Here is a 15,215-nt window from a genome sequence, read left to right as displayed (position 1 = left end):
GACAATTTATCAAATACACGAAAATCGATGAGTTTACAATAGAATTCAGAAGAGAAACCAGAAATACCCTAACCTTTTTTCCCGTCGTTCACATCCGTTTGGGGAGGAAATCATCAAGATGCTGAGAGTAGCCGGGAGGAAACTCTCATCTCTACCATGGAGGTCCTCTCAATCAACCTCCGCCTTCCTTAACAGAAGCCATACGCTCTCTTCCGATGATTCTTCTTCATCTTCTTCCAGATCCGTTCATCGTTTTTCCTTCTCCCATGATTTAATCAGAGGTTAGCTTCTTCCTCTTGATTTTCTTTCCATTTCTTTCTGTTTTTGATTCTGCTTGATCGCCGATTCTTCGTTTTGACCGTGTATTTTTTCTTTCGGTACAAATTTTTTGATAACCACTTTGCTTTGGTTTACAAATCTTATTGGTTTTGATTCTTATGTTCGGGATTGCGATGATTTCTTTGAGCCTTTGGATACTCTTCTCTTCCCTTTTTTGATAGTTTGTTTTGATTTTATCTTTTGGGTTAAGAACTCCTTTTATATCTGTGTGTTTTGGATCTAGGTGTATTGATGTTTTATTTGTTTTTGTTGCCTATTTACAGAACCTTGTAGAACTAAGGCTGTGTAATATAGTTATTGATATATTCTGACTATTTTGATTCGTGTTGATGTTATTCGAAAGTTGTTTTCCTTAATGTTGTTATATGAAGAGTTGTTTGAAGTCCTGTTCAATACTTGAAAATGTTTGTGTTCGTCTTGATTCTGAGCACATTTAAGAGTCAAGAAGTGGTACGTCTTTTGAATTTTTTGGGCCTGTTTCCATTATCCTCTTTTTTTCATTACCTATGTACTGTTTGTTAAATGGTTAATTCACCAGGCATATATGAATGATAGGAGGTTTAATTGTGATCTTATCTAAGTTTATCCTTAGCAGTCATGAAAAAAAAAATGTCTGAAATGTTATTTCGGGTTTCCCTAATTTTAAAAAATTGGAAACTCGTTTCCTAGCATGTTAATCACATATTAATTATATCCCTTATATTTTCTTATTTTTTTTTTACGAATAATGTTTTTCCTGATTCCGTTTCATTTTCCATATCTGTTTCCCTGCACGCCAATTGTAGAGTTACTTGGAGGAAGATGCAGTTGGCTTGTGTTAAAAATCCTCTTTTAGCAGTTATCTACCAGAAACTTTTTGAATGGCAAAGCTTTTTTTGGTTACTCCTTTACTGTGGTAATATGGTAACCTTTCTATTGCATAGCCAAAGATGCGAACTTGGCTGGAGATATCCTGTTCTCTATTGAGTTTTGTGCTTTGTATTTTACTAAAAAGGTTGTGTGAGCTTGCAGTTTTCTGTGTAGCATTAATAAATTTATTAGTTTCTTGTTTATGTTCTAATTGTTCTTTCTTTTAGTGTGCTACTTTTTGATGTAGATGATAATGGAAGTCTGAGATAGACATAGTTATCAAAGGCAGCCAGCTTAGACCCAAAAGGTGCTCGGTTTTAGGCATGTCGCCCGAAAAACCAAAAGGCGGGCTCTGTTTAAGAGTCGCGCGGCTGAGTGCGCCTTTCTGAGCCTAGTGCCTTGAGAGAGGCCTTTTTTTGCAAATTTAAAAGCTACACAGTGTTCTTTAGGATCCCAACTGAAAAATAGCATGTTTTAATCTCAGCCCTTCCCTATTTATTTGATGTACGACTAAAATTTGCTTGCAAAAGAAAGAAAAAAAAGGAAAGAAGATATGGCTGAGAAAAATATCACAAAGAACAATACAAAAAATTATGTTCTGCTCCATTTTGAAGAGTTTAGAAAAATTGCAAATGAAGACTTCAGTCTTAGTCTTGATGAAAAAATAGTTATTAGACTATTAGCTGGGTTTTGTTCAAGAGGTGCACGCCTGAGTGTGCCGTTGTGTGCCTAGTGCCTTGCTGGAGTTGCGCCTAGGTGCAATTTTATAATCCAGGCAGTTTTTTTTAACGGTTCCATGTTAAAAAGTGTTTTTTTGAATCTCTACCCATCCCTATCTATATCATCTATGGTTGAAGAAAGTGCTTATCATGAAACTGCTAGGCCTAGACAAAACGAGAAGGCTAAAGTACCGGCATCTAGTGTTCGAGATAGAAACTCCTACATTTCTTAGAGATGAGGAGGAAGAAGAATCTGAATTTGGAGATGAGTACCTTGAAGATGAGGAGGATGAGATTGATAACCTTGAAGATAAATGTTGGAGATAATAGTGGTGGTGATGACTTTGATGGGTGATGATGAATATGGACTACTATGGAGACTTTAGTCATGATGGAAAGTAGTCTAAACTATTAGTTAATTAACTTAGAATTTGGTTGAATTTTAGTCTTTAGAGAGTTAATTTGGAATTTATTTCATGATAGAATTTACGATTATGGATAATTGGATATGCTTTAGTATTTGACTATTTATTGCATTTTATATATTACTTTTCTTTAGTGCGCCTTGTGTCGCATGGGCCTGCGCAATGTGCCTTGCGCTTTTAATAACTATGGAGATAGATTCCACACCATATGACTCTGGTCGAGAGTCAGAGTTGCCTACTTGAACAAGGGTCTTTTAGACGACTCTTGAGGCTATTGATTTGCTTCTTATTCTTCTTTATCATTCATATGCTTCTGCAGTTTTTTCAGTAACATGTTTGGACTGGTTATCAATCTTTTGCTCAGAAACTATTGATTTGAGATAGTGAAAACTTCGGTTTGGTGGATAATTGTGCTCCTGCTTTTAGATTTCTACTATTGCATTCTTTTTTTTTTTCCTTTTTCTTTCTGTTACAACATTTGATTAGAAAAATCTCCAACTTATAGTGGTAGCAAATGATACAAGCTTTTCATTTTGCATCTTTTTGTTGAAACTTGTTGACAAGCATGCAGCCTAATAAAATTGCAAACGATTGGTTAATCTTCCCAGGGTTTTCTTCTGAAGCTCTTCAACCGGGACATGATCTGGGTATGGTTACAGATCTCCCAGCTACTGTTGCAGCAGTGAAGAATCCTACCTCAAAAATCGTTTACGATGAGTACAATCATGAGCGTTTTCCACCTGGTGATCCCAGCAAACGTGCCTTTGCTTACTTTGTCTTGACAGGAGGAAGGTTCGTGTACGCTTCCCTAATTCGTCTTCTGGTCCTTAAGTTTGTTCTCAGCATGTCCGCCAGCAAAGACGTTCTTGCCCTTGCATCCCTTGAGGTAGACCTCTCTAGCATCGAACCTGGCACCACTGTTACAGTCAAGTGGCGTGGGAAACCCGTGTTTATCAGGAGACGAACAGAAGATGATATTAAACTCGCTAACAGCGTTGATGTCGCATCTCTTCGCGATCCTCAGGAGGACGCTGTCCGCGTCAAGGATCCAGAATGGCTTGTGGTGGTTGGGGTTTGCACTCACTTGGGGTGCATTCCGTTACCAAATGCTGGTGATTTCGGTGGCTGGTTTTGCCCGTGCCATGGTTCACACTATGACATATCTGGTAGGATCCGAAAGGGGCCAGCGCCTTTCAATTTAGAGGTTCCGACTTACAGCTTCTTGGAAGAGAACAAGTTACTTATCGGTTGATTATAAATTTCTAGAGGTACTTTCCGATGAACCGTTGCGTTCATTTTGCAACATCATAATAGACATTGTCCCATAGTTTGGGAAAACACAAATGACAATTTTGCAAACTCTATTTTTTTATTTTGTTTTTCACTTGATGCTCTTTTAATTTGAGCATGTATCTTTTGCTGTTACTTTACCAGGTAATGAATTATTTTGGAATAATACACCTGGATGATTTTTTATTTTATTTTTTGCTGAGCATTTACAGATTAATTGTATGGAATTCCATTGTTTCTATTTAATTTGTTGTTGAAGAAATTTCCCAAGGTGCAAAAAATTCTTATGTGCATTCTCTAAACGGTGGCAATTTCTACAGCACAAATTAGGCAAAAAGCATCCTGCGGCCTGTATTAGGTCCTTTTATAAATCAATTCATATATGGGTGTATTAAGGGCCTGTTTGGTTTAGCTGTTTGCGGTTGTAGTAAACTGTTTGTTATTAGTTGTACAATTATTAGCGTTTTACTCCAAACCGCAGGAAACATAGCGTTTGGTTAGGTTTATGTAACCGCAACGTTTAGTATTTTCTCTTGACACTGTAGCATTTTGGAGCTTTTTACGAAAAACTCTTTTTTAGAACTTAAGAGCTTTTCATGGATAGTTGTTTGTAGTTACTTGTTATTGACAAAATTATCCTTCTTATTTCCACAAAATGTGTTTCCTTTTTGACATTATTTTAATTTCTAGAACAAAATTGTCGAAAAACAGTTTTGTTGGCGTTCAATAAATTTTTTATTTTTTATTCTTTATATAATTTATTTTTATTAATTTGTATAATATATATTTTATTTTATAATTTATTTGTAGATTAATTTAAAACATGTCCATATTAGAAATAAATATATACTAACAGTAACAGTTCAGTATAATTTTACTAAACACTAATAATTAAACAATTAATAACAGACAATTTACTACAACAACTAACAGCAACATCTACTATCTAACGGTTGAACCAAACAGGCCTTTAATACATCTATATATGAATTGATTTACAAAAGGACTTCATACACCCATATATGAAAGATCAATGGCTCAATGTGTCTAAATGAAAGATTGAGAGTCTAATGCACCAAACAATGAAAGATCAGGGGCTCAATGTATCTAAATGAAATATCGAGGACTTAATAGACCAAACAATGAAAGATCAGGAGCCTCAGGATGCTTTTTGCCCACAAATTATAAAAAGAACCCGACATATATGATGATGTTGTCATTTTTTCTTGCATTTATCTTTTACATACATGGAACTCAAGGGATTGGTCGAGCGATCAAGGTTTTTCCATCCTTAATAAAAAAAGTGAGGCTTCGAACCTCACATTAGACATGGAGTGATCTTAAATCTTTAGACCAGCAGTACCATCCATTTGAGGTGTCTACCAATGGTAGCGGACGGAGATTAATTTGGATGTGGATATGGTTTAAAGAAAGTTGAGAAAATGATGATTTTGAAAAATAAAAAATTTGGTTCGATACTAAATTTGGTACTAAACAATTTTAATTTTTGTAATTTTTTATTTTGAGATCGTTAATGATATTTTTAGTATCAAATTAAAAAAGTATCGTTTTTAGCAAAACAAAAAAGTTCAGTTACCATTTGCATAATTTTGTTTTTTAGATACCAGTTTGACAATACAATAAAGCATAGAGTATTTTTTTTTTTTTCTTTACCCTTTTATATTATTATATAAAATAAAATATGATTTACCAATCAAATGTTGCAAGTCCCTTTTATGCTACTTTTGGTACCAGTTTGACAATACAATAAAGCATAGAGTATTTTTTTTTTTCTTTACCCTTTTATATTATTATATAAAATAAAATATGATTTACCAATCAAATGTTGCAAGTCCCTTTTATGCTACTTTTGGCATAGGATGGTTAGATTAATATTCAAATTCAACCGTTGACGTATTATTTCCTTCCTCCGTTCTGAATTATAAGTCATCTAAGAAAGAGAAATAATTTTGAATTATAAATCGCCTTTACTTAACTTAATAGACATTTTTGAAAAGGATTGGCCTATGAGAAACTAGTTTTTACGGCTGACTGGTACGTGTCAACCACTTAAAAAAATATCAATATATTTAGTTGCTAGCCTTTTTCCCGCCGATGTCAGTGATCTAATTTGAGCATGCTAACATGAAAACCACGTCATATTTTGCAGTGTCTTTTTTTTTAAATATTTTATTAAGATAAAATTCAAAATTAAATGATTATGACAATTTAACATTGAGTGATTATTTTAGTACAACCATAAAAGTTCAAGGATCCGTGAAGCAATAGTTAGGGTAAAATTGCATACGTGAAGCAATAGTTAGAAAGCGGGTATGATCTAATAAGCTACTTTGAGTAATAATTTAGCAAATAAAACGACAATTATCATCCTAACTATCTATTAAAATATCACATAATTGTAACAATCAAAGTTTCCTCTTACTATGCCACATAATTATCAAATTAAAGTTTCCCAAAACATCGGATCCTCCATTCATCGAATTTACAGTTTCTCGAATTAAAAATTGCAGAATTCAATTGACGTATAACAAAAATAAGCATAGGAGGAAATAGGGAATGGAAGCACCGAGGAACGATCATTCCTGTAATGTCTGCAGCGTTATACAATACTTTTGGAGTAATACACCCGATTAATCAATTGATGCTACTTGTACATATTTATTTATTAACACTAATCATTTTCCATGACGTGGTATGCATCTATTTTTAATTGGTCGGGTTTATTACTTTAGAAGTATGGTAGAAGTTCTCAAGCTTCTTATGCCGGGCAAGTGAATAAGTTAGCTATCTTGTATAGGAACTAATGGTAGTTTGCCTCCATATATATCAGGCAGTTGGCTCTCATCGATGTCTTCAAGTAGAGTCGAATTTAATTTTTTGTCATCAACAAAAACGATCTGGAAAAAATACGGTGACCGTGTTAAAGCATACGATCAAGATCAAGTTGCAGAGAAAACAGACATAAACATAATGAATCAAAATGTTCTAATAAGACCAATATTCAATCATCAACAGATTCCTAGTTTACATTATTTAAGTTTAAGGCATTTCCGGGATTTCCTCAGCACCGTTGTATCATGTTATGCGGGACGTTTACACATTTGTAGTTAATCCCTAAACTATTTCTCTATCTAAGGCGGTTTTGTGGTGTTTTTAGTTCGCTCCACTGGATATAATGGCGTTTCAATTTCATTCTTTTCAGGCATTCAAAGCAAATCTGCCTGTCTTATAGGCGAACTGCTGCTCTGATAGACTGGAGCCTGGTGGTGAGATTTTCCTGCTCTTTGAGCTACTCTTGCCATCAGTCCGCCTGTGTTTTGAATGTCTGAAAAATCATATTATGCTGGACGTTGACACATTTGTAATCAATCCCCTAAACTATTTCTCTATCTATGGTATTTAAAACTATTTCAAAGATTTTAGTTTGCTTCTCCACTCATAATAGCGTATCAAAGATTTTTTCTGAGACATTCAACGCAATCTGCCCATCTAATAGGCGAATTGCTGTCTCTGATAGACTGGCGAGATTCTCTAGCTCTTTGAGCTACTCTCGCCATCAGTCCGCCGGTCTGAAGGCAAACTGTTTTGAACGGCTGAAAAAGGCTTAATACATTATTCGCCCCCTAAACTTATCCAAAAAGCTTGATTGGCCCCTTAACTTTCAAAGTATTCGGATAGCCTCCTCAACTTGCTTAAAATGTCCTAATAGCCCCTTTAACTTGTTTAAAATAAAATCAATTAGAGCGGCCTCTTGCCAATTAAATTGGCAAGGGAAGGCTTGCCCCCAATACACCCTTGTGGTGGGACCCCTCCCCGGACCCTCGCTCAGCGGGGACGCGTAATGCGACCGGGCCGCCCTTTTAATCACTTGGTTGCAAAAAAAAGTAGGCTGCCTGCGGAGGGTATGTTGCACATGCCTTGGAAAAGTTAACCACCAAGGTCGGGTATGAGATTTTAATATCAAAGAGGACATTTCAAGACGCTCGTGCAACACACCTCCCCTATGCCGTTTACTTCTTTGCAACCGAGTGACTAATTGACTATATTTTAAGCAAGTTGAGGAGTTTATCGGGACATTTCAAGCAAGTTGAGAGCGCTATTAGAACACTTTGAAAGTTCAGGAGACCAATCAAGCTTTTTGGACAAGTTCATGACAAATGATTTATTAAGCCTCTGACAAATACTTGAAACACCACTATGAATAGGAAATGAACTAAAAAAAATACTACAAAATTAGAAATAGTTTCGAATCCACCAAAAATAGAGAAATAGTTTAGAGATTGACGGCAAAATGTGTCAATATCCTGTTATCTGGTGATAAACAGGTTCTTGATACCAACCAGATGTCTATTTTACTAGCCTCTACTGTTTTTTTAACATATAAATGGCGAAATTATATGCAAGAAATGTTCATGTTTGTAATGCACAAGCAGCCTGCAGAGAAGATGTGTCATACCTTCTTTTTGGTTTTGCTGTCAATTAATGGGTAAACAGCTTTCCAAGCAGTCATGAATATGTATGGTACATGGACTACAAATGATTTGGCTAACCTCTCTGGATAGCAATCCTGCCAACAAAACATTCATATTACCACTGCTGAAGATGCAACTCAGCAAACAAATTGAATCTATATGAACACGACAACATGAAATAAAATATAGTCAGAATTTCTTCAAATCGAAATGTGCATAGTAGAACCTGCAGTATTGATAATACTGCTAGAGATCCTCTGAAGTCACTATTAGTGTATCCCCATCCTTCAAGATCTGCAATCGCCACAAATTTTTCCTGTCCATGGGGCATTCTGCAATCGAAGCCAAAGGTTAGATAAGCTCAAGTTAACTAAAACCAAAATTTTATATTATAACTGGCCCTCCAATCTTATGAAGACTTTTTTCGCTTAAGAATATGTAGCATAGGATTCGATGGCACGAACGAAAGCCCTTGATAAAGAGGCAATGTTCGAGTCCAGGGACGATCTAACTGAACCAATAATTTTGCCCTTTTGCGATAAATTTATGCCATTGATTCTCTGAAGCTCATTCAAAATTTCACATATCATGGAGTAAAAAATTATGTTACCTGGCACATAGTTTCTCAAGAGTGTAGACTACAAAACCTGCAAGAGGAGAAAGAAAATTTAATCAAAGCTATTGTCGAAATATGCACTTGGATCAAAAGGCAAACAAGATTAGAATACAATCCTAAAAGAATTCATGACTAAAAATGAGATGTAGTTTTGCAAGCTTAAAACTTACGCTTGAACTCGTCTATATTTCCTTTATAAGGAACATGTTTGGCACCAAAAATAATCACAATGGGATGATTCTTCTTATCAACTCCTTGCATGAACAGCTTGTTCTGGGCAAGTTCATTTGGAACCTCTGATGGAGATATAGATCCATTAGGCATAAATGATCGTTTCCAGCTTAGGTACTTCAAGAAGAAGGTAGAAGCCTTTTCAATGTCCAGTTCACGAGCTCTCAAAAATCGCCTGATCATGAAATCATCCACTTCCTAAAAATTGCCAAGCAGAAAGGGATAACATCAACAGAAAAGCTGAGATCCTTCTTATTTCCTTTTATTTATTTTTTTGATAAAAGAGTAACTTTATTAAGAACAAACAGCACAAATACAAAAACTCAGAAAACCAAGTGGTAGTTTAAGACCACAAAGCCCAATCAACATCCCTCCCTATTATGACACCTAGAACTGTACAAAACCTGCAATTTTACAATACTAACAGTGTGAGAAATCGAGTCTGTTTATACAACTTCAAAAGAGAAAAGAAAAACACATACATAAACCTCATCCAATCATAAGCTAGTTCTCTCTTCTTTCTTTCTAGCCTTATAAACCGAAACCTAAACTACCATCTACGACCGCCGCCGCCGCCTCCTCCTCCTCCACCGAATGCGACGCTCTTTTCGACGGAGAAGACGTCTTCCTCGCCGTGGTGGCAAGCATTCCATCAGTGTTAATCGCCTCTTCACCGAATGACGGAGGTCTTGCTTCTTGAGATCTACCATATGCCATTTTATCTCTGAGCAAAAGTAATTAGATCTACTTGGAGATTCTTCCTCCTCCTATCTATGTGTTAATCCCCACACTTTTAGTGTTCTTTCCTTTGTCCGTGTTTTCATTTTAGTTGAAATCCATACATCTCATTGTATTTTTTCCGTTTGATTTGCATTTGTCAGCTATAACACTGTCATTTCCATGGCTTTTATTACCTATGTGGTCTTTCTCTTTCTTTCGTGGATCTTGTACTAGCCAGGATCAGGGGCGGATCCGGAGGGGGGCTTGAGCCCCCACTGGCCGAGGGAAAATGCTAAAAATTCTACCTAAACTGTGCACAGGTAAAAACACCAAAAAATATAATTTAGCACCCATAAATCACGAGAGACCACCAGAAGCACCCCTATCAGTGAATACTAGATCCGTCACTGGTACCAACTATAGTCTATATTTTTCCTTTAATGGAACGAAATATGCTTTTCCATTTAAAAAAAAAAAAAAAAAACAGCGTGAGAAATCACAGGATGAATTTGCTAACCAACATTGCAAAATATACCGTTGTTCCTTCACCTCCAAATATTAACAACAACTAGGCAAGAAATTCGTCTGACCGTTGTAAGAACAGATTTTCCAGTAGCATGTTTGCATAACCAACTAATGATTCTTCTTATTTCCTTTTCAATTGAAGAAACCAAGCTAGAATAGCGAATCTGAGAGCACAGCACAGTTCAATTTTGAAAAAGTAGCCATTGCAATCGCTCGACATATTCTCAATTCTTAGATGTACTCTAACAGTCTAACTAATCAAACAAAGGGCAAAGCTTATCAAACTAGTTTTCTATCTAATTAACCAAAAATGTACTGTTCTTCAACAAAAATCCGCAATCAAAGGACCATCATAACACATGAAAATGATCATTAATCTCAATTTTAGCAAGTGAAGCAGAATTAAAGCAGCTGCCAAAAATTAGTAAAAAGCAAGGAATGAAGTGAACCTTAGCATCAGCATCTTCGCTTCCAACATACGAAATTGCAATCGCTCAACATATTCTCAATTCTTAGATGTACTCTAACATTCTAACTACTCAAACACAGGGCAAAGCTTATCAAACTAGTTTTCTACCTAATTAATCCAAAAATTCTACCATTCTTCAATTAAAATAGCAATCAAAGCTGCAAAATGATTGATAATCTCAATTTTAGTAGCAAGTGAAGCAGAATTAAAGCAGCTATCAAAAATTAGGAAAAAGCAAGGAATGAAGTGAACCTTAGCATCAGCATCTTCGCTTTCAACTTGCGCTATTGCAATCGCTCAACATATTCTCAATTCTTAGATGTACTCTAACATTCTAACTACTCAAACTCAGGGCAAAGCTTATCAAACTAGTTTCCTATCTAATTAATCCAAAAATTCTACTGTTCTTCAATTAAAATAGCAATCAAAGCTGCAAAATGATCGATAATCTCAATTCCAGTAGCAAGCGAAGCAAAATTAAAGCAGCTGTCAAAAATTACGAAAAAGCAAGGAACGAAGTGAACCTTAGCATCAGCATCTTCTCTTTCAACATGCGCTCTCATAATACGAACTTTATTTTGCTCAATCTCATCGGTTTCCTCTCCATTTTGCGTCGTCGGTGAGCCATTTTGTTTGACTTCCGTTTCCGACCGTGTAAACAGTCTCCGTAAACTCATGATAAGTAGAAAATGGCTGCAGATTGGGAAATCTGCTGAAGAACAAAATTGTGAATCAAAATCCAGAGAGAAAGAACAGATTTAAGCGAGATTTAGTTAGGTAAAGAAATGGCGGGACTCACGGAATCTGAGGAGACGAGGAATCTTCTGTTATGATAAAAAAAAAAGCGTCAAAACTGTGGAAAGTTATACAAAGTCTTTAAACTCAACTTCCTCTTCTCTTCTCTCCTCTTGCCTTCTTTTTCAATTTTCAGGCTGCCATTTTTTCTTCGAGAGATGAAAACTTTTGACTAAACTTTGTGCTTCAGAAATGTTGCTTAGCATTGTGATTTCTAAGATGACATGACAACCACTTACATGTCGCACTAGGATAACTCTTCCCAAAATGGTAACAGCCACCTATTAAGACACCTCAAATTAGGGCTGGGCACGGATCCTGGAGACACTGGACTGGACCGAATATCCGAGGAAAAAACTCCAGAATTAGACCGGACCGTTGACTTTTTTTGGAGAACTGGACCGAACTGGACCGAAATTTATCCAGGACCGGACCGATAACCGGATTGGATTGGATTGGATTGGACCGAACTGAAATAACCGAAAGTTTAGCAATAATAAATTTATATTTCATACATTAACTTTATATGAAATATTATATAATATATAGTTATATATTTTATAAGGTTTGGTAAACTAATTACAATCATATAAATTTATAATTTATTAATAAGGTATAACATTATTATATAGTCATAAAAATTATCCCGATTAATTCCCGTTTATAAAATAAAATAAAAAATATTTACCTAAAATGTAAACATGGAGTATCAAACACCTAACTAAATGGAACATTGTTAATCGCGTTAACCATCTGAACCAATTCTACTTCCTGTTAACCATTTAATTAAATAACAAATATTAGAAGTTTTAAATATTAAAATTTTTTAACATTTTATAAAATAGAATCTCGTGCTTCTTTTATCCATTCTCTCTGCTTCGATTTTTTTTAGGGTTTTATCTCCTCCACTGCACTCCATCGCCACTACCACCTCGCACGCCGCTGCTACCACCTCGCACATCGCACGCCGCTACCACCTCCATCGCCGCTACCACCTCGCACGCCGCCACCTCCACCTCGCACGCCGCCACCTCCATCTTGGAGCATATTCTTCTAGTTTGGATGAAGCAGATGATGACATTGATGATGAGATTGATGATTATTTTTTGAATATTGATAAAGATATGTCAATTGAGGGAGAATGGGAAAGATATATCAATGAGGCACCTGAAAAATATGTAATTGAGTTTGATCTTCTATTGTGGTGGAAGGTTAATGCTATGCAATATCCTGCTTTATCCAAAGTTGTAAAAGATGTTTTTGCAATTCAATGCTCAATTATGGCTTCTGAATCTACGTTTAGCATAAGTGGTAGAACTTTGGATCAATTTAGGAGTTCCTTAACTCCTGCTACAGCTGCGATTTTGATTTGTTGTCAAGATTGGTTGAAAACTTCAACTCAAGCTTTCAAGCATGAAGAAGAAGTTGAAGATCTTGAAGCTATTGAAGAATGTAATATTTACTTAGCAATTATATTTCATAGTTTTATTTTAATTAAATGTTTATGAATACTAACTATATAAATGTTATTTAATCTGTAGAAATTAGTTCTGATCCTGAAATTGCATCATCTTTTTTATCTATATTTCAATTGGATATCTAAGGTTTGTTTAACCGAATCAAATGCACTTTGGTAAGCATATTTTTTCCTTTTACTTTTTACTAGTGTGTTGTTTAACTTTATTAAAGTGAAAGCTAATTAATTTAACATTTGTTGATTCACTAATATGGTAAATTTTATATGTTTAGGTTGATGTTTGTCTTTTACTGCCTTTGCTTTGGAAAACAAGGAATTTGTTGTGTTAAAAAGATTTAATTACAAATTTGGATGATGATTAGAGAGATTTTGCTAATGAAGTGTTGTCTTTTTTGAATTAAATGTTGTTTGTTTTTATGGATTTGTTATTTTGTAACTTTGATTTTGTGGGTTTTTTTAACCTTGTTGTCTACTGTAACTTTTAATGAATGTTGTTTACTTCCTAAAAAAAAATATCATTTATTTCAAGTTATGTAAGATATATTTTATTATCTTGTAAATTAAATTTTTAATTTATTTTTTAGGACTTAAACTATTAGATATTTATCCGAATCACCGAAAAATTATATTGGATTGGACCGGAACCGAATCTCCGAATCCCCGAACTGGACTGGACTGAAATTTTGGGGCAATTCAATTCTGGAGATTTATTCTTTCAATCCAATCCTGGAGATTTCCTTTTATTAATCTCCGAATTTCAATCCAATACTGGAGATTCATGAATCCCCGACTTGGACCGAACTGTGCCCAGCCCTACCTCAAATCCCTTGATTTGTAATCAATACTTATAATTAGGATGAGCATGGATTTTGGAGATTATTAAATAGAACCGGATCGAATATATGAATAAAATATTAATAAGATTTTCTTTAGAGCGAACCGAATTACATTGTTGATTTAATTATGTATAATTATGAGTTTTTATTAAATTCCTAATAATACTGAATAAATATATTGGAGATTTTGGAACTAGACTAAATATCCGAAAATAATATCTAGAACCAAATTAAACTGTTGACCTTTTCGTTAAGACCAGACTGAATTGTACCGTTGATTTTATTAGATACAATTTTGGAGATTTTCAAATTTACGAATTGTACCGAACCGTATTCATCCCTACTTAGAACATCTTCAATGCATTATACTACCAGCCACTGCCACTATACTTATAGTGGGCTGCTATATACCGCAAAGGTTATACTTTCCACCGCACCTTTTTGATAATTTTGCCCTCCTCATAATTTCAAATCAAAAACTCAAAACTCTCAAATCCTCTCTAGCTTTTTGGATTTTCAAAAAACCCGACCTAAAACGACATGCCGCCAAAGGAAGGAAAGGGTAAAGGCTTCATGAATGCTCCGGTAAGGTTTTTTTTTAAAAAATTAGTCTGAAATCACAGGTTCCGCCTCCGATTTGGAGGCGGAACCCATATGGTTTTTGCCTAAACGGAAGGCAGATGCCGTTCCCACCACGGGTGGAACGGACGAACTGTCCGTTCCACCTGTGGTGGGAACGGCATCGGCCGTGCGTTCCACCGTATGGTGGAACGCACGGCGCTCTTGTTCCACCTTACGGTGGAACGAGAGGCGCACCCGTTCCACCTTACGGTGGAATGAGCGGCGCATCCGTTCCATCGTAAGGTGGAACGGTGCCCGCTGCCCGTTCCACCGTAAGGTGGAACGGGCGCGGCGCCCAGGGTTGTGGCCGACCCGAGTGCCGCAACCGTTTGGCCCAGCGGCCGAACAGTTGCGGCACTCTGTTTAGGCAAAATTTGCCCGGAAATTTATTTTTTTTAAAATAAATTCATTCGGCCCGGCCGTTGGCAAGCCCAAATTATTAAAAAAACCGAAAAAACGAGAAATTGAGTATATTTAAAAAAATGCATTATTTGCTTATATATGTAAAATGTTTTTGGTTTTACAGGCTGATATTGCTGAGGCTCGTTCTAGACAGAGACATACAAGGCCACGTGTTGTGACTGCCTCTGCCCGGAGGCAACGGACGGAGCAACGGACGGAGCAACGGACGTAGCAGATATTAATGGGGGATGCCCAGAGGGCACATCCTGAGGAGATGGCGGATGCTGTGGAGATGGACGGAGATGACTCTATGCCTCCTCATAGTTCATCCTCTGTGCGAGTACCTACTAAGACCATACCGAGGGGTCGTGACGGACGTTTTGCTTCTACAGCAGGGTCGTCTTCGGG

At 36.1% G+C, this 15,215-nt stretch overlaps 2 protein-coding genes across 3 annotated transcripts; one reads left to right on the top strand and one right to left on the bottom strand.

The window, feature by feature from the left end:
• On the top strand, window positions 1–3,813 carry LOC136205883 (cytochrome b-c1 complex subunit Rieske-4, mitochondrial-like). The gene is made up of 2 exons (XM_065996724.1): window positions 1–281; window positions 2,941–3,813. Exons 1-2 carry the CDS (start codon window positions 119–121, stop codon window positions 3,582–3,584), a joined length of 807 nt encoding a protein of 268 aa, XP_065852796.1. The 5' UTR covers window positions 1–118; the 3' UTR covers window positions 3,585–3,813.
• A 2,278-nt stretch (window positions 3,814–6,091) lies between these two features.
• Window positions 6,092–11,710, bottom strand: LOC136206319 (uncharacterized). 2 transcript variants are annotated; one of them, XM_065997337.1, is made up of 7 exons: window positions 11,476–11,710; window positions 11,201–11,388; window positions 8,902–9,160; window positions 8,726–8,762; window positions 8,342–8,447; window positions 8,100–8,210; window positions 6,092–6,540 (listed from the first exon to the last, which is right to left on the bottom strand). In XM_065997337.1, the coding sequence occupies exons 2-7, from the start codon at window positions 11,351–11,353 to the stop codon at window positions 6,424–6,426; spliced, it is 783 nt and encodes a 260-aa protein (XP_065853409.1). In that variant the 5' UTR covers window positions 11,354–11,388; window positions 11,476–11,710; the 3' UTR covers window positions 6,092–6,423. The 2 variants fall into 2 exon arrangements, with proteins under 2 accessions (XP_065853409.1, XP_065853408.1); XM_065997336.1 differs by having other exon boundaries at window positions 11,201–11,385.
• Window positions 11,711–15,215: the final 3,505 nt, after the last annotated feature.

Source organism: Euphorbia lathyris, chromosome 9 (assembly GCF_963576675.1).
Source record: "Euphorbia lathyris chromosome 9, ddEupLath1.1, whole genome shotgun sequence".
In the NCBI taxonomy this organism is placed as follows: domain Eukaryota; kingdom Viridiplantae; phylum Streptophyta; class Magnoliopsida; order Malpighiales; family Euphorbiaceae; genus Euphorbia; species Euphorbia lathyris.
This window is presented reverse-complemented; position numbering and strand designations above follow the sequence as displayed.

Excerpts from the sequence above, each read along its gene's own strand:
- LOC136205883 (XM_065996724.1), top strand. The coding sequence starts at position 119 with ATGCTGAGAGTAGCCGGGAGGAAACTCTCATCTCTACCATGGAGGTCC. Across the intron at positions 282-2,940 it reads CTCCCATGATTTAATCAGAG|GGTTTTCTTCTGAAGCTCTT; the intron begins GTTAGCTTCTTC and ends TAATCTTCCCAG.
- LOC136206319 (XM_065997337.1), bottom strand. The coding sequence starts at position 11,353 with ATGAGTTTACGGAGACTGTTTACACGGTCGGAAACGGAAGTCAAACAA. Across the intron at positions 8,763-8,901 it reads AAATATAGACGAGTTCAAGC|GTTTTGTAGTCTACACTCTT; the intron begins GTAAGTTTTAAG and ends CTCCTCTTGCAG. Across the intron at positions 8,211-8,341 it reads CAGTATTATCAATACTGCAG|GATTGCTATCCAGAGAGGTT; the intron begins GTTCTACTATGC and ends TTTTGTTGGCAG.